A 23,498-nucleotide genomic window follows, 5' to 3' on the forward strand; every position below is an offset into this window, starting at 1 on the left:
GCAATTTAATTGCTAGAACTTCCCAGAACTTCGTTATCATGTTATATAATTGAGTTTTACCTTTAGTTTTCCAGTTCCTGTTCTCTATTTATTTGACTTTGATGTAGCATTTCACTGTAAATGAAAACCTAAAATTGCATTTCCCCTTATCCCTGCAACACTTATTTAAAACATGTGAGTGTTCCCCGATAAGGAAATTAATGAGTTTTTAATAAAAACCCCAACAGTACAAATGCACACAAACAGTACAGTTATGTATTAAAATACAAGAGCCTCGTAGAAGATTTTGTCCCTGCTCTCACAGCCCACTTTTTCCATGCCACTCTGTTTGGCCAGGGTCAAAGCATTTCTCAAGTCTAAAGATGCAACTCGACAGAGTGAGCCATATTAGTGAGTGGTCAACCAGTAGAAAAAGAACCAGAAAGTGTCAGAGCAGCAGTATCAAGCCAGTTTTGAGCAGGACAAAACTTCAGACAGAATATATTTTGTAATGTACAGCTTTGTGGGATTTCTGAGCTGTTCAGATGGTCTGGGGAAAAGCCCAAAGATGGCCTTGGGCCCCCGGGTTCGAAAGGACGAGAGGAAGCTCCAGATTTGTTCTCGGTCTCGGTGTTTATTAATTGCTTATCTAAAAGATTTTCTCTTGGCCTGACAGAGTTCTGCTCAGCAGTCAGCCATGGGCACACACTGAAAGCCCCTGGGGCGGTCACCTATCTTTATACCCGGAGTTACGTATACAATATTTATCATTTTTCTCCAATACCCTCTACCCTTATTAACCAGTGTTCCCCTAGTAAGGTCCAATCCCGGAGTGCCAGCATCACCACAGAAGATGGAGGCCCAGAGGAAGAAGAAGAAGGAGAAGGGCACGCCCCAATCCCTCCATCTTGCCTCTCTAGACCCCCCTGTACAGGGGTCTTAAACCCTGTATCTCACACTCCAATTAACTTGTCCCTTCACCATTCACCCCAGTGAAATCCTCCCGTCCTCATACTGATGTCATCTCCCATGTGGGATCAAAGTCCAGCCACCAGACATTTCTGGCAGCATTCCAGGACTCCCGAGCCCCCCAGGGGGGGTCTTGTTCACCCTGCACCCCAGTTCTGAGAGACTGAGATCCCACACAGCTTTATAGCTGTACCACTCTCTTGGAATCCAGGCTTTATAGCAGGGAACACCCTGTAAAGCCATGACAGACTGGTAAGGGTTATTTGACATGCAGAAGCAATATGTGCAAGAGCTTAATTCCTTTCCATATCCAAGATATGAAAGTGGTGCCCCAGGCAGGGCTAGAGAATATCAGGCGCCTGCAGAAACCAAGCAGAATCTGTAAAAGCCAAGGATATCTGCTCCCATTCTCATCCAGGGAAAAAAATTTATTTGTTTTAGAATTCATTTTATGGCAAATAACCCCAAGTCTACCTCTGCTAACATGCAGAGGGAGGAAGCAGATGCATTGCTGCATGGCTTGGAAGGGAGGCTGGTGCACACACAGTGATTTTTCAGACTGTGTAGCAGCACAAAGGCAAGCAGAGCTCAAACTGACCTTGAAAAGCAGTGAAATCTTCCTCTCAGTTTTAACTGCCCTGGTACTCAAACAGAAGCTCGTTTATGAAGCACATTTATGCTTGGACATGGTGACTGTAAACACATGTTCTTTTTGCAGTCCTTAATTACTGCCTAACTGGGGTGTCCTGGACTGACAAAAGCATCTTATCAACATGATCAGCACCTATAACCCATTCTTTGGTTTAGTTAGAAATTGGGAGGGAGCTTCACAAGAATTCAGAGTTTATCATTATATGCAGATTTTATTCAAGGATATGATGCTACTGAGTTTTACACTGAATTTTTCCAGACTTGCCAGTGCTTCATACATATGCTTCTTTGCACATAAGGAAAAGGTATAAACAAAAGGCTTGTATTTAATGTGCATGGGTTTAGTCACCAACTAGCAACATCCTTAACCTGTAAAGCTGTCTTGTTTCTGTGGAGCACTTGTGACAATCTGTGAAGAAAGACGTGAAACTAACAAAAAGGGATTCATTGCTGATGAAGGAAATCCATGAAGATTAGCTGAAAGCTTACAAAGCAAGTTAAGGTACAGCTTTAAAAAAAGCTCAGTTTTCATGGATCTCAACAAAATTTTACTCTCAGAGACCTTATGGAGCTTGGATTGCAGTCTGACATCCCCATTCCCTGTGGGTGGATCAATCTCTGCATCCCTATGGATCCCCATTCCCTGTGGGTGGATCAATCTCTGCATCCCCCCTGGATCCCCACTCCCTGTGGGTGGATCAATCTCTGCATCCCTATGGATCCCCATTCCCTGTGGGTGGATCAATCTCTGCATCCCCCCTGGATCCCCATTCCCTGTGGGTGGATCAATCTCTGCATCCCCCCTGGATCCCCATTCCCTGTGGGTGGATCAATCTCTGCATCCCCCCTGGATCCCCATTCCCTGTGGGTGGATCAATCCCTGCATCCCCCGTGGATCCCCATTCCCTGTGGGTGGATCAATCTCTGCATCCCTGTGGATCCCCATTCCCTGTGGGTGCATCAATCTCTGCATCCCCCATGGATCCCCATTCCCTGTGGGTGGATCAATCTCTGCATCGCCCATGGATCCCCATTCCCTGTGGGTGGATCAATCTCTGCATCGCCCATGGATCCCCATTCCCTGTGGGTGGATCAATCTCTGCATCGCCCATGGATCCCCATTCCCTGTGGGTGGATCAATCTCTGCATCCCCCGTGGATCCCCATTCCCTGTGGGTGGATCAATCTCTGCATCCCTGTGGATCCCCATTCCCTGTGGGTGGATCAATCTCTGCACCCCCCGTGGATCCCCAGGGGCTGCAGGGCCACAGCTGCCTCACCATGGCCATCACCACGGCCTGCAGAGGAATCTCAGGTCTGGCTCCTGCAGCACCTCCTGCCCCTCCTTCCGCACCGACCTTGGTGTCTCCATGGTGTTTCCCTCACATGTTCTCACCTCCTGCCCCTCCTTCCCCACCGACCTTGGTGTCTCCATGGTGTTTCCCTCACATGTTCTCACCTCCTGCCCCTCCTTCCCCACCGACCTTGGTGTCTCCATAGTGTTTCCCTCACATGTTCTCTCCTACTCCTCCTCTTTTCTAACTAGAAGCAAAAACCGTGTGACTTTGTTTTGATTTTCCTCTTGAATCTGTCATCACAGAGGCGTTGCCAACCTCTCTAATTGGGCCAGCAGCCTGTCCATCTTCAGAGCCATCAGCCATTGGCTCTGCTGGACATGGTGGAAGCTTCCAGCAGCTTCTCACAGGAGCCACCTCGGTGACCCCCCTGCTACTGAAAACCAGGCTGTGCAAAACCAGTACAGCTACCTAAATGGTCCTGAAGAGGCCATTACAGAGGTGGAATCGCTTCCTTCCAGCCTGACCTGGTGCTCTGTAACCAACAGGACTGCACAAGTATACTCCCCTGTATTGGAGGTGGCATTTACAGAGATCCAGGAGCTCTTTTACAGACAGAAATTGATTGTCCCCTTTAATTTGCCGCTCTGCAAGGATGGTGGCATGCACCCCTACAGCCAGAGAAGAACAGCAAAGTGGGGCTGACGGAGTGGAGCTGCTGTGGGGAGTGCCAGCCCTGGAGCCCTGCTGAGCCAACCAGACAGACACCAGGCACACATCCCTGTCCATCAGGGCTGCTCTTGCTCCCATGGAACCGTGACACCACTGACTCACTTGCTTCCTGCTGACATTAAAACTGGTGCCTGGTGACTCTGAGTAACACCAGGGCCACAAAGATGTACATAAGCACCCACAGATGCTGCAGTTGCTTTTCCAGCAGAAGGCCTGGCTGGCACTAAGCTGTTCCTTTGCTTTTCCTGCAAAGCAGTCCGTGTCTTTATTGCTTTAAGAACTGCCTGTACATCAAAATTGCAAAAAGATTAAATCAAACGCGTTTACCATAAAAAGAGAATTACATCAAACTCTGCAAGCAAGGGGGAATATATTTTCATGGGGGCACTGGCATTGTTCAGCATCAAACCACGCACTGGCATTGTTCAGCATCAAACCACGACAAAATTTTGTAAAATGCAAAAGTTTGTTTATGTGATTTTTAACCCAATCATTGTAGTGAAACATTACTAGCCGTCTAAAATATCATATAAGCATTTGTATCCCACAATAAAATCAGATTCTTTGACCATCTCACCGAGTCCCTGTCATGGCCACTCTTACAGGCACTTGTCTTCTCTTAAATAAAGTCCTAAATTTTAAAATTCAAATAACTACAAGGTATGATAACTAACTGAAGAGTTCCATGTTAAAACCCAACTATAATTTAATCATGAATGAGTTTTATTTTATATAATTAAATAGGCATGGTAACTTTATAAACTATCAGGCAGAACTGGTTTCTCTCTCCAGATTTACATGCAATAGCAATAATACAACTGCTGGTAGTATCAAACCAAAACAGGAAATTGAAGGTGTGATTCAATTTGGAGAATATTTTTGTGTCAACAGTACCACCTGCTGGATATCAAGAAGATAAGAGGCAGATAGTAAACCACATTTATAAAAGTCAGCATATGGCACAACTCAGTACTAGTCTTGCACAAATGTCAGCATCACTAAACTGTTAAAATTAATCGGTAACAAATTTTCAGATCTCCTAACGCACTCCCAAAACCCTGCAGAGAGGTCGCAGATATTTTCAATACATATTTTTTCTTAAATCAAACATTCAAAACTCATTAAACATAATTAATCAGATGAATAAAAAACTTCAATCAGCCTAGCAGCCCAATTTCAAAGCAAAGCTACTACTATTAATGACTGTGTTAAGTATGCAGTTTTTAAATTTAATTGCACAACTAATGTGTTATATCCTTACAATCTTATTAGCAGGGTGGGAGGAGTAGACAAAAATGCCCTCAAAGCACTAAAATAAGCAAACTCCCTCCCCACTTCTATTACTATTAAGGTACTGTGCAATCCCAAAAATAACTACCTATTAAAGGACCTCAGTCCAAGTGACTTCACTGAAAGGTTAAAGCTTCAGCAAAAAATCGTCACCCTTGAAATCCCCTAACAAACAGGCCCTTGGACACAGATAATTGTTGTCATGTTTCTGCTACTGCTCAATAAACAACTTTCAGACTGTATTATTGTATTGGTTTTGCATGGCTTGGTTTTCAGTAGCAGGGAGGCCACAGAGGTGGCAAGGTGCTGCATATGGGTCAGGGCAGTCCCAAGCACAAACACAAGCTGGACAAAAGATGGATTGAGGGTCCTCAGGAGAAGGCCATGGCTGTGAGGAGCTCACCGTGAGCCAGCAATGTGCACCTGCAGCCTGGAAAGCCAACCACAGCCTTGGCTGCATGAGGAGCAGTGTGAGGAGGAGGGCGAGGGAGGTGGCTGTCCCTTCCCTCTGCTCTTGTGACACTCCAGCAGGAGCCCTGTGCACAGCTCTGGGCCCAACATGAGAAGGACAGACCAGTTGGAGAGCACAGGGGAGCCATGGAGACCCTCAGAGAGCTGAAGCACCTCTAGTACAGAGACATGTTGAGAGAGATGGCCTTGTTCAACCTAGAGAAGAGCCCCAGGAGAGACATGAAACCCCTTTCCTGTAATACACACAAGAGAGATGGAGAGATTCACAAGAATGTGCAATTGCAAGAGCAGCGTCAAAGAGGGAATGTCTTTAAACCGAATGAGGGTAGCGCTCTTCCAGTGCGCCCCTCACTCCAGGGAATGACGCCTGGCCACAGGCTGAGCTCCCGTTCTCCCTGCCAGCAGCTTTCTCTGGCCATGTCCATCTCCAGCCATGAGCCGGTTCTGCTGCTCCAGGGCCGGGCTGTGCTCTGAGGTCACAGAGGGGCTGAGCGCTGCCCTGAGGCAGGGCTGTGATGTCCCCGGGCTGTGATGTCCCGGGGCTGTGACGTCCCCGGGCTGTGATGTCCCCGGGCTGTGCCGGCCGCAGCACTGTGACATCACCGCGCTGCCGCTGCATAAGCCGGGCCAGCGCCCGCAGCCGTCAGTGCAGTCGCGATGGGACGTGCCGGAGCCACGAGTGACGGCGGCGTCCTGGTGACGGTGCTTGTCCTGCTGCTGGCCGCTGGGGCTGTCTGGTGGGCCCTTGGCCACCGGCACCCACCGGGCCGGCGGGCACGGACAGCAAAGAGGAGCGAGCGCCCCGGGGTGCGGCCCCGAGGCCCACGGAGGAAGCGAGGAGCCCCTGCGGCTCCCAGGGCCCCCAGGCCTCGGGCGGCTCGGCGCGAGCGGCCGCGTGCTCCCGGCAGCCCCCTGGGCAGGCCCTGCAGCTGCGGCCCCTGCGTGGCTCTGGCCCGGGAGCTGCAGGAGCTGATGCGGCTGCTGTGGGATCCCAGCGGGACGCGTGCGCCGCTCTACTCGGGGATGTGGCAGGCGCTGTGGAAACAGCTGGAGGAGCTGGTCAAGCGAGGCCACCTGCCCTGCTGTGGCCCCTCCAGCTCCTCCCGAAGCCTCCATCCCTTCACGAGGCTGCTCCCAGCAAGATTCTCCATCCCTGGGAGAGCCTCAAGGCCTGCAAGGATGGCACAGCAGAGGAGAGCCATCCGTGCAGGAACCTCAGGCTGTCAGAGACCCTGCATCCTGCCGGGAGCCTCTGCTATCTCTGACAGCCTCCATCCCCGGCAGAGGCTCAGTGAGACCTGTCAGTCTGCAGAAGGTGCAGAGCCCATGGACAGGTCTCCCAGCTCCCTTGGACTCACGGGCTTCAACAACGCGGGCGCAACCCTGACCCCTGACGTGGCCAGGGAAAGCCCAGAAGTCCAAATGGGAGCCCAGCCCCATCCAGAGGAGCCTTCTCGGGAGAAGCTGGCCGAGCAGCAAGCGTCCTGGAGCCAGCAGTGGGCATCCCACAGCTGCCAGGACGCTGTGCCGCTTGTGCCAGCCGGTGACAGCCCGAGCCTGGTGGTGGAGACGAGCCTGGAGACACCAAGGAGGCTCCTCCATCTCCAGGAAGCTGTCCCAAGACAGCCCTCGAAGGCCACAAAAGGCTCTGTAAGAGCAGGTGAGATCTCCTGAGGAGCTGTCTGAGGCTCCCCCGGGGCTCTTGAGGGGCACAGCCAGGCCAGGCCAGGGCCCCTGGGAGCAGCCTGGTCGCTGGCTCTTTCCAGTGCCTCTGATGGCGCGGCTTCAGAAAGGCCTGCTTGCTTTGCAGCTGCTCCTGGCACCTCCCTGGGCGAAGAAGCCTCGGGCTGCAGCCCCGGCCGCGGTCAATGGCAGAGTGCAGCCCACGAGGCCGGGGCCAGCGACGGTGCCGCCGTGCCCCGCCGCCCCGGGGCTCCTGCAGCCGCCTGTGCGCGCTGCCCGGGCCCGGCTCTGCCGCTCGCCAGCCCGGCGGCTGCGGGGCAGGGGCCGCTGCCCGGCGCGCAGCAGGGAGCAGGTGAGAGCGGCGCGGCCCGCGGGGCCCGGCCCGCGGCACCCGCGGGCACCGGGGGCTCCTGGGCGCAGGGCTGATGGCCGCTCTCGGCCTTTTGCAGGGCAAAGGAAGGAGCTGCACCAGCTGTACCAGCTGGGCCCGCGGCTGGGCGGCGGTGGCTTCGGCACCGTTTTCTCGGGCATCCGCCTCTCCGACGGGAGCCCGGTGAGTGGCCGCGACGGCCGGCCGTGGGACGAGGGGCAGCGCCGGGGGGGGGCAGGGCCGGAGCTCAGCCCTCCTCTCTCCGTGGCTTGCAGGTGGCCATCAAACGCGTGGCCCGGGAGAGCGTCCTGCAGTGGGACGAGCTGGTGAGGGAGCGGGGCCGGCGGGACCGAGCGGGCCGGGGCGGGCAGGGAGAATCCCGGGGCGCCGACCGGCAGCGGGAGCCGGGGGATTGGGGGCAGCGGGCGCGGGCTCAGCGTTCAGCCGCAGCATCGCGGGCCCGGCCGTGCCAAACAGCGGCGGCGGGGCCAGGCAGGGGCGCCCCACAAGCGTCCCCTGGGCGGGAGGAAGCCCCAGCACCGGGGAGGCTGCGCCAGGGGGCACGGGGGCATCGCAGGCAGGGCGCAGCGCAGCAGCCCCAGGGCAGCATCAGGCCTGCCGCAGGCAATGATTTTCTCCTGCTCGCAGCCCGACGGCACCCGCGTGCCCATGGAAGTCGTGCTGATGGAGAAGGTGGGCTCCGGCTGCTGCAACATCATCCAGCTCCTCGACTGGTTCGAGCTGCCTGACAGCTTCGTGCTGGTGCTGGAGCGTCCGGAGGCATGGCAGGATCTCCTGCAGTTCCTGCTGGAGCAGGGGTTCCTGTGCGAGGAGATGGCGCGCTGGCTTTTCGTCCAGGTGCTGGAGGCCGTGCGGCACTGCACCGCCTGCGGCGTCCTGCACCGGAACATCAAGCCGGAGAACCTCCTCGTGGACCCGGAGAGCGGCGACCTGAAGCTCATCGACTTCGGTTGCGGCACCTTCCTCCAGGAGCGGGCCTACACGCGGTTTGCTGGTGAGCCCATGGCCCGGGCCCCACTCCCGGTGCCAGGCACTGCAGGGCCCCGCTCCCTCCTGGGCTGCGGCCTTCAGCCGGCTGCCCTTTGGCCCGGGGCAGACGCCGTGCCCCGGGACCCGGCTGCCGGCCCTGCCCGCAGAGGGGGCGGCCAAAGGCGGCTCCGGGCCTCCCGGCTCGGCAGGCCCACAAGGGCCTGGGCCGCTCCGCCGGCCTCCTTTGCCTGGCAGAATGGTTCCTTGGCTTTGGCCAGCTGGCTGGGGGACGCGGGGTGGCCTCGGGGGGGAAGCTGTGGCCGCGGGTGCAGCCCCTGCCTCAGCCAGGAGCCTGGCGCTGGGCTCTGGAAGGCAGCAGCCCGCGCCTGGACAGCGCCGCCCGTCTCCCCTAGGAACGCACGCCTACAGCCCGCCCGAGTGGGTCTGCCTGGGCTGCTACGACGGCCATGAGGCCACCGTCTGGTCCCTGGGCGTGCTGCTGTACGTCATGGTCTGCGGGAGCCTCCCCTTCGAGGACGACCGTGCCATCGTGCTGGGGCAGCCCTTCTTCTGGCAGCAGGTCTCTCCAGGTTGGTGTCCGGCCCCGAGCAGGCGGCTTTGGCAGCCGGCGGCGCGCGGCCCTCACGCGGCTCCGGGCACCGTCCATCCGCCCCCAGGGCCGGCCGCGGGAGGCGGCCGTGCCCACGGGGTCAGCGCGGCCCCGCGGCCGAAGGAGGCGGCCGTGTCCCGCCGTGCCGCTCTCTGCCCGCGGGGCGCGGTCGCTCGGGAGGCCGGCGCAGCCCCGAGCGCACGCAGCGCGGCCCGGGCCCCGCGGGCGCCGGGGGCAGCCGGGCAGGAGCCTTCTGCCGGTGACCGGCGCTGTCTGCCTTCTCTCCGCAGAGTGCCAGCACCTGATCCGCTGGTGCTTGGCCAAGCACCCCGCTTACAGGCCGCACCTGGAGGAGATCTTGCGCCACCCTTGGGTGCGGGGCAGGCGCTTTTGACGCCTTGCAGGAGCCTCTGCAGCACCCACTTCCAGAATCCCACGCAGGACTGAGGGCCCGAGAAATAAAACAACAACAAACCCATTGCGGCGTGTCAAGCCTGGCTCTTGTCAGGAACTTCAGCTAAAGAAACCTCTTGGGGAAAGGGGACATCTGAGTGCTCCCTTCAGCCTTTGTCAAGCTTTCCATGCCTGTCCTCCAGGATGCTCCTTTTGTGTCTCCAAGCACAGGCTTTAGTGCGGGTAGGAGGGGCTTGACACAGCCAAGAAACGCAACAGTGAAACAACAGCTGCCCTTTGAAAGTGACAGCGGCTTCTTGGCGTGTCTCCTCAAGTGACACATGGGTCCCTGTGTGCATTGCAAGGGCCGGCGGGTGTCAGGGACAGAGACGTCTCCTCTCCAAAGCTCTGAGAAGAACCAGAAGCAGCAGAAGCTCATTTCAGGTTGAGCCCTGGTGAACTCTGCCTCTTTCTTTCCCTCCCGTCGGCAGCAGGCAATGCGCACCAGGGCTCGTGGCTCATGCCAGAGCCTTCCTCCATCCCCGGGAAGCCTCCTCCCAGTAAGGGAGGAGCCCCCTCAGCCCAGGGCTCTCCAGCTCAGCCCCCCTAGAGCCAGGCCACCAGCTGAGCCCCACGTGCCCTGGGCCAAGCGGGCACTGGGGCCCTCTTGGCCACAGCCGCCACAAATGAATGGAGGCTCAAACCTCTGACAAGAGCAAAAGGGCCAGCAAAGCCTCAGCTCGGAGCATGAAGAGAGCAGAATCCAGGCTGCTCAGGGAACTGCTAAGCAAGGTCCCCAGGGAAAATGGTTTTCAAGGTGCTGGGATCCATCAGTGCTGGTCGCTTTGGAAACATCACCTCCTAAGGGCACAGAGCAGGCGATGCCCAAATGTCAGAAGCCAAGCAGGAGAGGCATGAGGCTGGCTTGCCTGGATAGGCATCTTCTCTGGGAAAGGGGATGGAAAAGGAAGCTGTGTGCCCTGTGGAATCCAGGTCAGGAGAAGAATACACAGATGCCTCTAACCAGTGCAGGGAGAAATTGTGTGGTGAAAGCTCAGCGGGAGATGAAGGTGGCCAGAAATGCAGGGCACGATAAAAAGAGTGGGTTGAAATACATTAATGGAGAAAAAACCCCATTGTAGAAAAACCATTGAAATAAATTTTTCCCTTCCAGAATATGGATGGTCACCTCCCAAACAAGGACATAGACATGGCAGAAGAATTTAGGGTGCATTCGTTGCCTCTGTCTTCAACGCCCATCCCTCCCTTCCCAGCAGAAACCATTGCACTGGTGTACCAAGGGACACTGCAAAGTCCTTGAAGAGGGCAAGCCCTGCTCAGCAGAAACCACCCCTCCTTGGGGCACAGCATTCCTTTCCATCCAAACCCAACACTTACCAGCGACTGGGAAGAAAGAAACTGAATCCCAGTCCAAGCCAGGGCAATGGAAGCACAATGAGCGTTCCTTGGCAAATCCCGATTTATTTAGAGCAGAGGCACAGCAGAAGTCAGTGAGCTGCTAACAAGAAACTCTTCCTGCCCTCCACAGCCAGTTCAGGAGAGCTCCCAAGAGACAGAGGAACGTCAACTCCCTGTGTCTCTGGAGGATCTCTCTTCTCAGGCACACAGTAGTGGGTGATTCCAGCTGGGAACGCTGACACGTCCTGGGAGCCGTGGGCTGGACGCTGCTGGCACCAGGGCCCTTCCAGGTGCGCCCCTGGCTCCAGGGAACGACGCCTGGCCACAGGCTGAGCTCCCGTTCTCCCTGCCAGCAGCTTTCTCCGGCCATGTCCATCTCCAGCCAGGAGCTGGTTCTGCTGCTCCAGGGCCGGGCTGGGCTCGGAGGGCACAGAGGGGCTGAGCGCTGCCCTGAGGCAGGGCTGTGATGTCCCCGGGCTGTGATGTCCCCAGGCAGTGATGTCCCCGGGCTGTGATGTCCCCGGGCTGTGCCGGCCGCAGCATTGTGACATCACCGCGCTGCCACTGCATAAGCCGGGCCCGCGCCCGCAGCCGCCAGTGCAGTCGCGATGGGACGTGCCGGAGCCACGAGTGACGGCGGCGTCCTGGTGACGGTGCTTGTCCTGCTGCTGGCCGCTGGGGCTGTCTGGTGGGCCCTTGGCCACCGGCACCCACCGGGCCGGCGGGCACGGACAGCAAAGAGGAGCGAGCGCCCCGGGGTGCGGCCCCGAGGCCCACGGAGGAAGCGAGGAGCCCCTGCGGCTCCCAGGGCCCCCAGGCCTCGGGCGGCTCGGCGCGAGCGGCCGCGTGCTCCCGGCAGCCCCCTGGGCAGGCCCTGCAGCTGCGGCCCCTGCGTGGCTCTGGCCCGGGAGCTGCAGGAGCTGATGCGGCTGCTCTGGGATCCCAGCGGGACGCGTGCGCCGCTCTACTCGGGGATGTGGCAGGCGCTGTGGAAACAGCTGGAGGAGCTGGTCAAGCGAGGCCACCTGCCCTGCTGTGGCCCCTCCAGCTCCTCCCGAAGCCTCCATCCCTTCACGAGGCTGCTCCCAGCAAGATTCTCCATCTCTGGGAGAGCCTCAAGGCCTGCAAGGATGGCACAGCAGAGGAGAGCCATCCGTGCAGGAACCTCAGGCTGTCAGAGACCCTGCATCCTGCCGGGAGCCTCTGCTATCTCTGACAGCCTCCATCCCCGGCAGAGGCTCAGTGAGACCTGTCAGTCTGCAGAAGGTGCAGAGCCCATGGACAGGTCTCCCAGCTCCCTTGGACTCACGGGCTTCAACAACGCGGGCGCAACCCTGACCCCTGACGTGGCCCGGGAAAGCCCAGAAGTCCAAATGGGAGCCCAGCCCCATCCAGGGGAGCCTTCTCGGGAGAAGCTGGCTGAGCAGCAAGTGTCCTGGAGCCAGCAGTGGGCATCCCACAGCTGCCAGGACGCTGTGCCGCTTGTGCCAGCCGGTGACAGCCCGAGCCTGGTGGTGGAGACGAGCCTGGAGACACCAAGGAGGCTCCTCCATCTCCAGGAAGCTGTCCCAAGACAGCCCTCGAAGGCCACAAAAGGCTCTGTAAGAGCAGGTGAGATCTCCTGAGGAGCTGTCTGAGGCTCCCCCGGGGCTCTTGAGGGGCACAGCCAGGCCAGGCCAGGGCCCCTGGGAGCAGCCTGGTCGCTGGCTCTTTCCAGTGCCTCTGATGGCACGGCTTCAGAAAGGCCTGCTTGCTTTGCAGCTGCTCCTGGCACCTCCCTGGGCGAAGAAGCCTCGGGCTGCAGTCCCGGCCGCGGTCAATGGCAGAGTGCAGCCCACGAGGCCGGGGCCAGCGACGGTGCCGCCGTGCCCCGCCGCCCCGGGGCTCCTGCAGCCGCCTGTGCGCGCTGCCCGGGCCCGGCTCTGCCGCTCGCCAGCCCGGCGGCTGCGGGGCAGGGGCCGCTGCCCGGCGCGCAGCAGGGAGCAGGTGAGAGCGGCGCGGCCCGCGGGGCCCGGCCCGCGGCACCCGCGGGCACCGGGGGCTCCTGGGCGCAGGGCTGATGGCCGCTCTCGGCCTTTTGCAGGGCAAAGGAAGGAGCTGCAGCAGCTGTACCAGCTGGGCCCGCGGCTGGGCGGCGGTGGCTTCGGCACCGTTTTCTCGGGCATCCGCCTCTCCGACGGGAGCCCGGTGAGTGGCCGCGACGGCCGGCCGTGGGACGTGGGGCAGCGCCGGGGGGGGGCAGGGCCGGAGCTCAGCCCTCCTCTCTCCGTGGCTTGCAGGTGGCCATCAAACGCGTGGCCCGGGAGAGCGTCCTGCAGTGGGACGAGCTGGTGAGGGAGCGGGACCGAGCGGGCCGGGGCGGGCAGGGAGAATCCCGGGGCGCCGACCGGCAGCGGGAGCCGGGGGATTGGGGGCAGCGGGCGCGGGCTCAGCGTGCAGCCGCAGCATCGCGGGCCCGGCCGTGCCAAACAGCGGCGGCGGGGCCGGGCAGGGGCGCCCCCCAAGCGTCCCCTGGGCGGGAGGAAGCCCCAGCACCGGGGAGGCTGCGCCAGGGGGCACGGGGGCATCGCAGGCAGGGCGCAGCGCAGCAGCCCCAGGGCAGCATCAGGCCTGCCGCAGGCAATGATTTTCTCCTGCTCGCAGCCCGACGGCACCCGCGTGCCCATGGAGATCGTGCTGATGGAGAAGGTGGGCTCCGGCTGCTGCAACATCATCCAGCTCCTCGACTGGTTCGAGCTGCCTGACAGCTTCGTGCTGGTGCTGGAGCGTCCGGAGGCATGGCAGGATCTCCTGCAGTTCCTGCTGGAGCAGGGGTTCCTGTGCGAGGAGATGGCGCGCTGGCTTTTCGTCCAGGTGCTGGAGGCCGTGCGGCACTGCACCGCCTGCGGCGTCCTGCACCGGGACATCAAGCCGGAGAACCTCCTCGTGGACCCGGAGAGCGGCGACCTGAAGCTCATCGACTTCGGTTGCGGCACCTTCCTCCAGGAGCGGGCCTACACGCGGTTTGCCGGTGAGCCCATGGCCCGGGCCCCGCTCCCGGTGCCAGGCACATCAAGGCCCCGCTCCCTCCTGGGCTGCGGCCTTCAGCCGGCTGCCCTTTGGCCCGGGGCAGACGCCGTGCCCCGGGACCCGGCTGCCGGCCCTGCCCGCAGAGGGGGCGGCCAAAGGCGGCTCCGGGCCTCCCGGCTCGGCAGGCCCACAAGGGCCTGGGCCGCTCCGCCGGCCTCCTTTGCCTGGCAGAATGGTTCCTTGGCTTTGGCCAGCTGGCTGGGGGACGCGGGGTGGCCTCGGGGGGGAAGCTGTGGCCGCGGGTGCAGCCCCTGCCTCAGCCAGGAGCCTGGCGCTGGGCTCTGGAAGGCAGCAGCCCGCGCCTGGACAGCGCCGCCCGTCTCCCCTAGGAACGCACGCCTACAGCCCGCCCGAGTGGGTCTGCCTGGGCTGCTACGACGGCCATGAGGCCACCGTCTGGTCCCTGGGCGTGCTGCTGTACGTCATGGTCTGCGGGAGCCTCCCCTTCGAGGACGACCGTGCCATCGTGCTGGGGCAGCCCTTCTTCTGGCAGCAGGTCTCTCCAGGTTGGTGTCCGGCCCCGAGCAGGCGGCTTTGGCAGCCGGCGGCGCGCGGCCCTCACGCGGCTCCGGGCACCGTCCATCCGCCCCCAGGGCCGGCCGCGGGAGGCGGCCGTGCCCACGGGGTCAGCGCGGCCCCGCGGCCGAAGGAGGCGGCCGTGTCCCGCCGTGCCGCTCTCTGCCCGCGGGGCGCGGTCGCTCGGGAGGCCGGCGCAGCCCCGAGCGCACGCAGCGCGGCCCGGGCCCCGCGGGCGCCGGGGGCAGCCGGGCAGGAGCCTTCTGCCGGTGACCGGCGCTGTCTGCCTTCTCTCCGCAGAGTGCCAGCACCTGATCCGCTGGTGCTTGGCCAAGCACCCCGCTTACAGGCCGCACCTGGAGGAGATCTTGCGCCACCCTTGGGTGCGGGGCAGGCGCTTTTGACGCCTTGCAGGAGCCTCTGCAGCACCCACTTCCAGAATCCCACGCAGGACTGAGGGCCCGAGAAATAAAACAACAACAAACCCATTGCGGCGTGTCAAGCCTGGCTCTTGTCAGGAACTTCAGCTAAAGAAACCTCTTGGGGAAAGGGGACATCTGAGTGCTCCCTGTGTGCCCTGTGCAATCCAGGTCATGAGAAGAATACACAGCTGCTTCTAGGCAAGACCCCAGCTTCCACCACTGTCAACTCGGGCTGCTTTGGCCGTGCCAAGTACCTCCTGCAGTCTGCCATCAGGAGCCTGGGCTGCTCAGTTTTGTTTCCCAGGGAAAAGGCCAGCATTTTTGTTCACTGTCTGTGGCCCTGAGTGGCCGGCTGCCTTCTGAGACTGGAATCTCTGCTGCTTTTGTTCAATGCATGGGTGTGTTAAAGGGCACAGTAGTGCTGGCTTTGTATAATTTACAGCTCTGATCTCCTGCTGCCTGGGTGCAAACAGGCTCTTTATGTGTGGGAACAGTGACAGCTATATCCTGGTCCTCATCATTAGCAATTGGGTGCTCCATTTTACCTAGAACTTAAACCACAGGTATGAACAGAAGCTTAAAATCCAGGAAAAGAAGCAAAGGAATAAAGAATGGTGTGTCTCAATAGGGCTTAGTCTAATGTGGGCCTAGAAGGACAGCAACCAGATGAAATCTGCGAGGAAAGGAACCAGAGGAGCCCTGCATAATTGTCTATACAGGGCTGGGAGGGCAAAAAAAAGTTTGGGGTGGATACTAAGTAACTACAAAAAGCATGCAAAACTTCTCACTCTGTAAGAGTCAATTTCAATTTCAGAGTCATCAGCAAGACAGTGCTGGCCTCCAAAATGTTCCTCTGTTTCAATGTTAACCAAAATGCTCCTGTGTGTGTCACAGCTACACGTGGCAGAGGAATTAGGGAGCAAATGGTGGGACTGAGAGAGCCTCTTACTGGTGAAGGACACCTGGAAAGGAATGTGCACGAGTGAGGTGACCTGCTTGTTGAAAATAGAAAAGGGTCCAGAAGAATTCACATCATTTATAAATGATGTAAAAATTGCCTCCTATTCAAACACAATGGGCATGGTGAGAAATCTCTGAGACACATAAATCACCTCTACTTTCTGCCATAATTCTTGCATCATGTGAAGGTCAGTGTTGAGTGGAAATATGCACAAACCACACAGGGAACAGTGGGCTTTGTCCTTACAGTAAAACATTGAGCTTCACTGCTAAACCCCTTTGCCTTTATTTTCCAGTTTGTAATGCTGGATGATCACCTATTTGGAATGATGGTATTTAACCATAAAGGTATTATTTGACAAATGCTTTAATTTTTTTTTAGAATTTTTACCTTTTTTATGAAGTATTGTGTGGCTTTAGTGCTGGTTTTCCTAGAATTAAAAACCCTTCCTCAAGCCATGTGGGGGACACCAGTGATCTGAAACTGCCATATGGCACACTCATATACATTCCAGCAAGTTTTGTTTCCTTGCTCTTTTGAAAACGTTGGCCATTTTGACTTTGAGAGAAACGTTTAGCTATTTTTCATTAGTTTTGAGAGTTGTGATAAAAAGCTGTTTCATCTCAACGTGACAGCACCATCTAGAGGCAAATTACATAAACTGTAGCATAAACCTGTACTGATTCCTTAGGTAATTATGTTTTCCTTCAGAATTCCAGGGGCTTTCAGAATTATGTTCAATAAACTTTTCATAAATATTCCCAAATTGACAAACACTCTCAAGCAATTACAATGCTGTTTGAGGTTTGCAGTTAGCCAGTTACCTACAGCTATCCAGGCAGAGAAAGGGTCATTTCAGCTTGGTGGGTTCATCCACACCAGCTAGAATGATTGGCTCAAGCCATCCTGGTATCAATAGGAACATCTGAAGAGATCTTTTTTTTAGCTGTCAGCATGGTAAAGCTCGTGCCACAAGGCCTTCACCATGCCTCTTTATTAAGTAGCTGGATTATTTAATGAAGCTTTATTGCTTTTGCAGCTTCACCTAGCTGTGCAGAGATGCCTTAGATGTACATTTTATGGCATTACAGTCTGCTTTATAAACTCAGTGTTCCCACTGATACTGATGCAGCAATTCTCAGAGGTTTTGAAGATTCCTTTAAATAAGGAGGATGAATTATTGAGCCTCCATCCTCTGCATGTCAGTATCTCCTTTTCTGCCATCACAAGGTATTGTAGTAATCCTAAGGTAGGAAAGGTCTTAATACGATTATTAAAATATTTACACTTTGTACTTCTAGTGCTTCCTAAGTGTTTGCTAAGGAGGATAAGATCTAAGTGGTCATGGATTTCTTTTTCTCTTAGGTTTCGTGCCTGGAAATCCTGTGACCTGCACACAGCACCTGCAGAGGATTGAAGATGTAGCTCAATATGTGGCTAAACTGGATTTAACTTCTGTGCTAGGAACAAACATCACCTGACAAAATGTCACAACATGCACTTGTCCCCACTCCTGGTAATTCCAGCAGAGAACAAAATTAACTTTGAATGTTGCAGGAGATTTAGGCGTTTTCTGGGATGGCAGTTGAAGTTTACATGAAGGATAATTCCAGGTTTGAAGCATAATTCCAGGTCTGAGGATACCAGAAGATCACTGAAACCAAGGGTCTCCAGTACAAGACAGATTGGAAGGGACTGTTTCAAGAGCACGCAGGGACAGAACAAGGGGGAGTGGCTTCAAACTGAAAGAGAGCAGGTTCTGATTAGATATTACAAAGAAATTCCTTGCTGGGAGGGTGGTGAGGCACTGGCACAGGCTGCCCAGAGGAGTTGGTGCTGCCTCATCCCTGGAAATGTTCAAGGCCGGGCTGCATGGGGCTCTGAGCAGCCTGGTCTGGTGGAAGGTGGAACTGGATGATCTTAAAGGCCCATTTCAACCCAGGGCACTCTGTGATTTTCCAAGGATCAGATTTTATCCCTGAGCATATCTGTGGCTCTCCACAGGGAAACCAACATAAAAGTTTGTCATGGTTTCACCCCAGCTGGCAGCCCAGCCCCACACAGCTCCTTGCTCACTCCCACACCAGTGGGATTGGGGGGAGGAAATCAGAAGGGTAAAAGCTGCAAAAATCATGGGCTGAGATAAGGACACTTTAATGGGGAAGGGAACAGCCATGCACACAAAGCAAAGCAAAACAAAACAGGGAATTATTCCCTGCTTCCCATGGACAGGCAGGAGTTCAGCCTTCTCCAGGAGATCAAGACTCTGTCCTGAGTAAAGGTGACTTGGGAAGGACAAACACCATCACTCAAATACCCCCTTTTCCTTACTCTTCCCCCCACTTTATCCACTGCCCATGACACCACATGGTCTGGAATGTCCCTGTGGTCAGTGGGGTCCCCTGTCCTGGCTGTGTCCCCTCCCAGGCACCTCCAGCTCCCTCACCATGGGGCTCACAGAAAGCAGAGAAGGCCTTGGCTCTGTGCAACAACCACAACAAAAACATCTCTGTGTGATCAGCCCTGTGTTCAGCACAAATCCAAACACAGCCCCACAGCAGCCACTGCAAAGAACATTAACTCTACTCCAGCTGAACTAAAATTTTACTCTTATTGGGAAACAAAAAACTGTCAGGGTATTTGTTTTCTGCATGCCTTGGGCTTTAGGGGATGGTTTTTCTACTGGAACTAAGGAGGAACTAAGAAGAAAGTGGGAAAATTAACATAGATCAGTGGCTCTCAAGTTTTCTACATTGGATCAAATCATATAGCTCAAGTCCTAAGAAAGTGGAGAAAAAAACATTTTCAAAAGCTTGTTAATTGTATTCTTTAAAAGTATTAAAAGTTATGTTTTCACAAAAACCATGTGACAGTTCTGAGTTAAGAAGTTTGGCACAGTCTGTTTCAGACTGAACAGATCTTTGGACATTGCTGATTTCTGAGGTTAAGGCTTCACTACTGCATCAGAATCCTGATGTAAGTGCTATTGTGTAAGGCACTGTGTGAATCACTACCACTGCATCTTGCTCCTTACATCTGATTTCTCTCAAACACTTACACAACTTTTCATACAGGCCCAGTTTCTGCTGGTTCTTTCTGTCCAGGAATCTGTCAGTCTTTGCTCTGCAGCTGATTAGAAATACTCCTGTGCCTGATTAGTGCAGCTCAGTATTTGTGGTAGTGACCAGCTGGGAGGAGAAATCAACAGGGAGGTGGTAACATCCCAAAGCACTCTTTCTAAATCCACAGGAGTTCACCTGTCAGCCCTTCAATTGAACGAGAGATCAGCCACATCTCAGTCCAGATCGAGCCTTTGTGCAACCACAGCTCATTGGCTCCATCAGGATTCCTGCAGGGTGAACCCGGCCCAGTTTCCCTTTGTTGTCACAGTGGCTGTGGGAAGGTTCTGTCACACCTGGGCTGCACCACAGGCAGCGAGGGCAGCAGGCTGAGAGGTGACCCCACCTGCAGGGCTGCATCCATAAATCAAGCCTTAAATCTGGGCTCCCAGGCTGAGGGGTGACCCCACCTGCAGGGCTGCTCCAGTACCTGAAGGGAGCCTGCAAGAAAGGTGGGGAAAGAATATTTACAGGACACAGGGAATGGCTACAAACTGGAAAAGGGCAGGGTTTAATTGAGTATTAGAAAGAAATTCCTGCCTGTGAGGGTGGTGAGGCACTGGCACAGGTTGCACAGAGAAGCTGGTGCTGCCCATCCTTGGAAGTGCTCAGGGCCAGGTTGGATGGGCACAGAGCAACCTGTGATAGTGGAAAGTGTCACTGTCTTGGCTGGGCTCTTGGATTAGAGACCTTTACACGTCCCTTCCAACCCAATCCATACTACAATTCTATAATTCTATATTATTTGAGCAGATTGTTCAGATTCTTTTTTTTTTTAGGAATAGGGTTTCGGGTTATCTGTTTTGTTCTCACAAATGTGAGAGATTTGTTTCTCAACCACATGAATAAGGAACCCAATATTAGTAGTTTCAGTAGCAGAAGCAAACCCATTCATTGTGCACCTGCTGGTCCCCCGTGCCCAGGAGAGGGCAGCAGTAAGAGAAAAATATCTTTGTAATGTATTCAAGAATTGAAAAATACCCATGTAAAGCTGATAGGCAATTTCCCCTCAAGATTCTTACCATTCTTCCTCATTTCCCCAGCAAGTAAACCCCCATCCTTGTTGGTAGTACATGGGATTCTTGTCACTTTTATTGTGGATGTCATCAAAAGAAACAACCATTGAAAAGAAGGTCCCTAGGCCAAACATCAGTTAAACCCGAAGTTCCAGAACTTCTATCTAAGAGTTAGAGGAAGTTTCTTAGAAACCCATGTCCTCCCTAAAATGTCACCAGCTCCTCAGGGACACAATTTACAGGCCTTTTATTAAATTTAAACTTGTGTGGTTTTGAACAATGTGAGCCCATTGACGACGTCAATACACTCACATCAGATATCAGGATTTAATAAAAAACTTCCTTTGCTGAGGCTGAGCTCCCTGCTGTGCACCCCTGCCTCTGCAGCACTTAAAGAACTGTCTTTACTAGGGAATGCCTGCTCTCCTCCCAAAACAGAAAGCTGGGAGCTGGGGAATTTGATCTGTGGGCCAAATTCCCCTTCTGACATCACTGGCACAGAGAACATTTCCCAGCAAGAGCGTTTGGCTTGTGGGAGCAGTGGAACCTCACACAAGAGTCTGTTTAAAGCTGTACCAATAAAAAACCCCAACACCCTGGCAGTCTGGTTTAAAGAACCTCCCAGGAAAATCTGGTCCATTGAATTTACACTGAAGGAAGCCACTTTGGGTCAGCAAACAATTATTGAACATTTCAGGCACTGTGTGCATACACTGAGCAAAGAGAGCAGCATTACAAAGGGCTGCTTCTCCTTGTTGCGTGTGTGATTCGGTTTGATAAATTCAAACTACACCTCCTCCTGCATATCTTTTGTACTTTTGTTTTGTTTTTCTGGTTCTGAAACAGATCTCTGGAAAAATCAATTAGATGTACAGATGTAATGATAAGGTGAGGCAAGAAAAGGGCATGGTAGGCAAAAAATGACCTTTGTGATACCTCCACCTCAGCAGATCCACCCTTGATTGCAAATATTCATGACTAATGGCATCATTTTAATTATAATGGAGCACTTGTTGTTGAGATGCTGCTAATATATCAGATTTTGAAAAGCTTTTGTGTCCAAATGTTTTGCCAGTGCTTGCTGAAACTCCTTGAGCTCCAACAGTTTTCTATGAAACTTGCCGAAGCCAGCTTACAGCCAAAGTAATATATGAAAAACATCCTAAATGAGGTAAAACACATTGATGGTAAAGCTGTTTAAATGCACAAGTGTTCTTTACATAAATGCTTTAATGTAAAATTTTTTTCCATGTCTGGATTCCTTTTCTGATGAAAACAGAAAGTGAGGGGACAAAATCCTTGTGGCAAACTCATGCACGGGTGGATGATACCTCTTGACATGTGATATTCTTAGGAATACAGAAATTTATAAATCAGGTCATATTCAAGGTCCATCTTCTCTGTCTGCCACTTACTAGCATGTTCAAATAATTCTGAGAGATGAGTGAGGCAGGAACTCCTTTGTTTACGTTGGTTATTCTTGCAGTGGTTTCCAGTTTAATTATTCAGGCAACCAATGTACCGAAATAAATCTTAGTGCTGTATAACACACCAGATTACCCAAAGGGCCTTTTTTCAAAGAGAGATGCAACCTGCTCACTGTCCCCTGGAACAGAGGGTATTTCTATTCTATGTTTTGCTCAGTGTAAACCAAACTAAATACTGAAGATCCTCTAGCTACCTTACATAACTTGTTTCTTTCCCTAGTTACTGCATCACTTGGCTTATAATCAAGTGGCGTTTGAAATGCCTAATTCAGTTTCCTTTGTTCAGCTAAATCTTTATTATTTTCAATCAACCTCACTCTATATATCTTTAAACATGATATTTGCTTTATTTTCCCCCTTGCTTTTTATTTTTTAATTGGAAGCTGCTATGTAACTACCTCAGCCTAGAATCCTTTAAAAAACACAACAATTGCTTCAGAGACACGGTGAAAACTGTGATCTGAGCTGTTTGCATGTCTTTCACAAGTTTTTTCCCTTCACTTCAAGAAGGATGGGCCCAGAAGCTGCAGGTCAAACATTTTCAGTGTTCCTGTACAATCACAGCTTGGGCTGGACTAGTGCAAGATATTCACCTTGCCATAGCAATGGCTGGGCAAGGACTGGCAGGAGAGATCACTGCTGCTTGATACATGGGAGATTCTGATTAAGGAAAAAACTGTTACACAATTAACCAGGATGCCCAGAGAGCTTGCAGGATTTTTTTTCTTTGCAGTTTTTCAAGACCCAATGAATAAAGCATGCTGGTTCTGGATTAATTGTCAACCCTGCTTTGGGCAGGCATTTGTGCTGCAGGACATTTGAGTATTTAAGTGTTTCTGGAAACATGGGATAGTTGAAAGCCTCCTCTTTTAAAGATGCTACATAGACTGTGTTCTCTTCTGAACACTGATAAATTTTAAATGCCCTTTGCATTTTTTCATGGTTTATACTCAAATAAATAGAAATGTGAGATATTTCTGTGGAAATGCAAAATATTGATGTGATATCATCACCTAGTTAGTCTAATGCTATTTACAATGCAGGCAAAGAAGCTGAGCTAACACCTGTGTCTCACCATCACTGGAGGACTAGGATGCAAGTAAATGCCTGTGACAAAGTATTTATCATGCTTGTGCAGTGAGATAATACAGAGAAGTGTTTTATTACATGGAGGTGTGATTGGCACCAGAAATAACAGCTGTCAGTGAGAGACTCTCCAGAAATCAAAAAAAATTGCAATCATTCCAATCAGTGTTTGTAGTTTTGCAAAGAGCTTTTATATCAGGCTTCAAAAGAGCAGAGTTATAAACTAAGCAGAACAATATCTATCCATATTTCTTCAGAAATATGGTATGTAGTATGCCAGAGGGCTGATCATAAATTAGGAATCCCAGAGAGAACCCCAGCAGAGATGGATAAAAGAGTGAAGGCTAATGGAAAGAAAATAAATGTGTCTGGAGAGCACAAAACATTGACACACATAAAGTGAAAACCTAGCAACACCCAAGAAGCTTAAAAATCCAGCCTGCAAATTTTGTGTAACTCCTCTGTGGAGATCAATAGAGGGAAAACAAGATGAGGTTGCAGCCCTGGCAGAGTGGGGAATCTGTGCTCCTGCAGGAGTCAGATCCCGTGTGCCAAAGCTGGTGCACATTACACAGCAGAGCAGCAGTAGACTGGCAGCCCCATGGCTGGAATGCCACCAAACCAGGTCAGCTTTTGGTTTCCACGACTTGCCACGATGCCATGGAAAGGTATCTCCTCCCACAGGAGTGATGCAGGGACCCTTGGGTGATGTTTCCTATTATTGCAGGGAGATTTCACTTTGAGACTTTAGTGCACATAGCTGTTCCTGGTTTTGTTCGGTGAGAGTTACCACGAGCAAGAGACCTGTAGTGGCATTAGTGACAACGCAGCTGTAGGCACCCTTTCCAGAAGGATCCTGTTCTCTAAGTGTGTCCTCAGTGTGATGAGGTCACATTTGAGCATGTCCACAGATCAGTCCATTCCAATGCACTGTCCTCTCCTTACATTACCCAGGGTGCTGGGGCACCCTG

General features: G+C 53.9%; 2 protein-coding genes across 2 annotated transcripts; both read left to right on the forward strand.

Moving 5' to 3' along the window:
- Positions 1-7,160: 7,160 nt before the first annotated feature.
- On the forward strand, positions 7,161-9,597 carry LOC128941740 (serine/threonine-protein kinase pim-1-like). The gene is made up of 5 exons (XM_054283647.1): positions 7,161-7,622; positions 7,715-7,765; positions 8,088-8,454; positions 8,843-9,019; positions 9,330-9,597. The coding sequence occupies exons 1-5, from the start codon at positions 7,161-7,163 to the stop codon at positions 9,431-9,433; spliced, it is 1,161 nt and encodes a 386-aa protein (XP_054139622.1). The 3' UTR covers positions 9,434-9,597.
- A 2,979-nt stretch (positions 9,598-12,576) lies between these two features.
- On the forward strand, positions 12,577-14,961 carry LOC128941741 (serine/threonine-protein kinase pim-1-like). The gene is made up of 5 exons (XM_054283648.1): positions 12,577-13,038; positions 13,131-13,181; positions 13,495-13,861; positions 14,250-14,426; positions 14,737-14,961. Exons 1-5 carry the CDS (start codon positions 12,577-12,579, stop codon positions 14,838-14,840), a joined length of 1,161 nt encoding a protein of 386 aa, XP_054139623.1. The 3' UTR covers positions 14,841-14,961.
- Positions 14,962-23,498: the final 8,537 nt, after the last annotated feature.

This window comes from Melozone crissalis, unplaced genomic scaffold (genome assembly GCF_028551555.1).
Source record: "Melozone crissalis strain CALT ecotype California unplaced genomic scaffold, PUWL_Pcris_2 ptg000038l_1, whole genome shotgun sequence".
Lineage (NCBI taxonomy): Eukaryota > Metazoa > Chordata > Aves > Passeriformes > Passerellidae > Melozone > Melozone crissalis.

What these genes read in the sequence shown, in the direction of transcription:
- LOC128941741 (XM_054283648.1), top strand. Translation starts at nt 12,577, where the DNA reads ATGGCACGGCTTCAGAAAGGCCTGCTTGCTTTGCAGCTGCTCCTGGCA. An exon ending in TCCTGCAGTGGGACGAGCTG is followed by an intron (nt 13,182 to 13,494) that starts GTGAGGGAGCGG and finishes TCCTGCTCGCAG; the next exon opens with CCCGACGGCACCCGCGTGCC. An exon ending in GGCCTACACGCGGTTTGCCG is followed by an intron (nt 13,862 to 14,249) that starts GTGAGCCCATGG and finishes CGTCTCCCCTAG; the next exon opens with GAACGCACGCCTACAGCCCG.
- LOC128941740 (XM_054283647.1), top strand. Translation starts at nt 7,161, where the DNA reads ATGGCGCGGCTTCAGAAAGGCCTGCTTGCTTTGCAGCTGCTCCTGGCA. An exon ending in TCCTGCAGTGGGACGAGCTG is followed by an intron (nt 7,766 to 8,087) that starts GTGAGGGAGCGG and finishes TCCTGCTCGCAG; the next exon opens with CCCGACGGCACCCGCGTGCC. An exon ending in GGCCTACACGCGGTTTGCTG is followed by an intron (nt 8,455 to 8,842) that starts GTGAGCCCATGG and finishes CGTCTCCCCTAG; the next exon opens with GAACGCACGCCTACAGCCCG.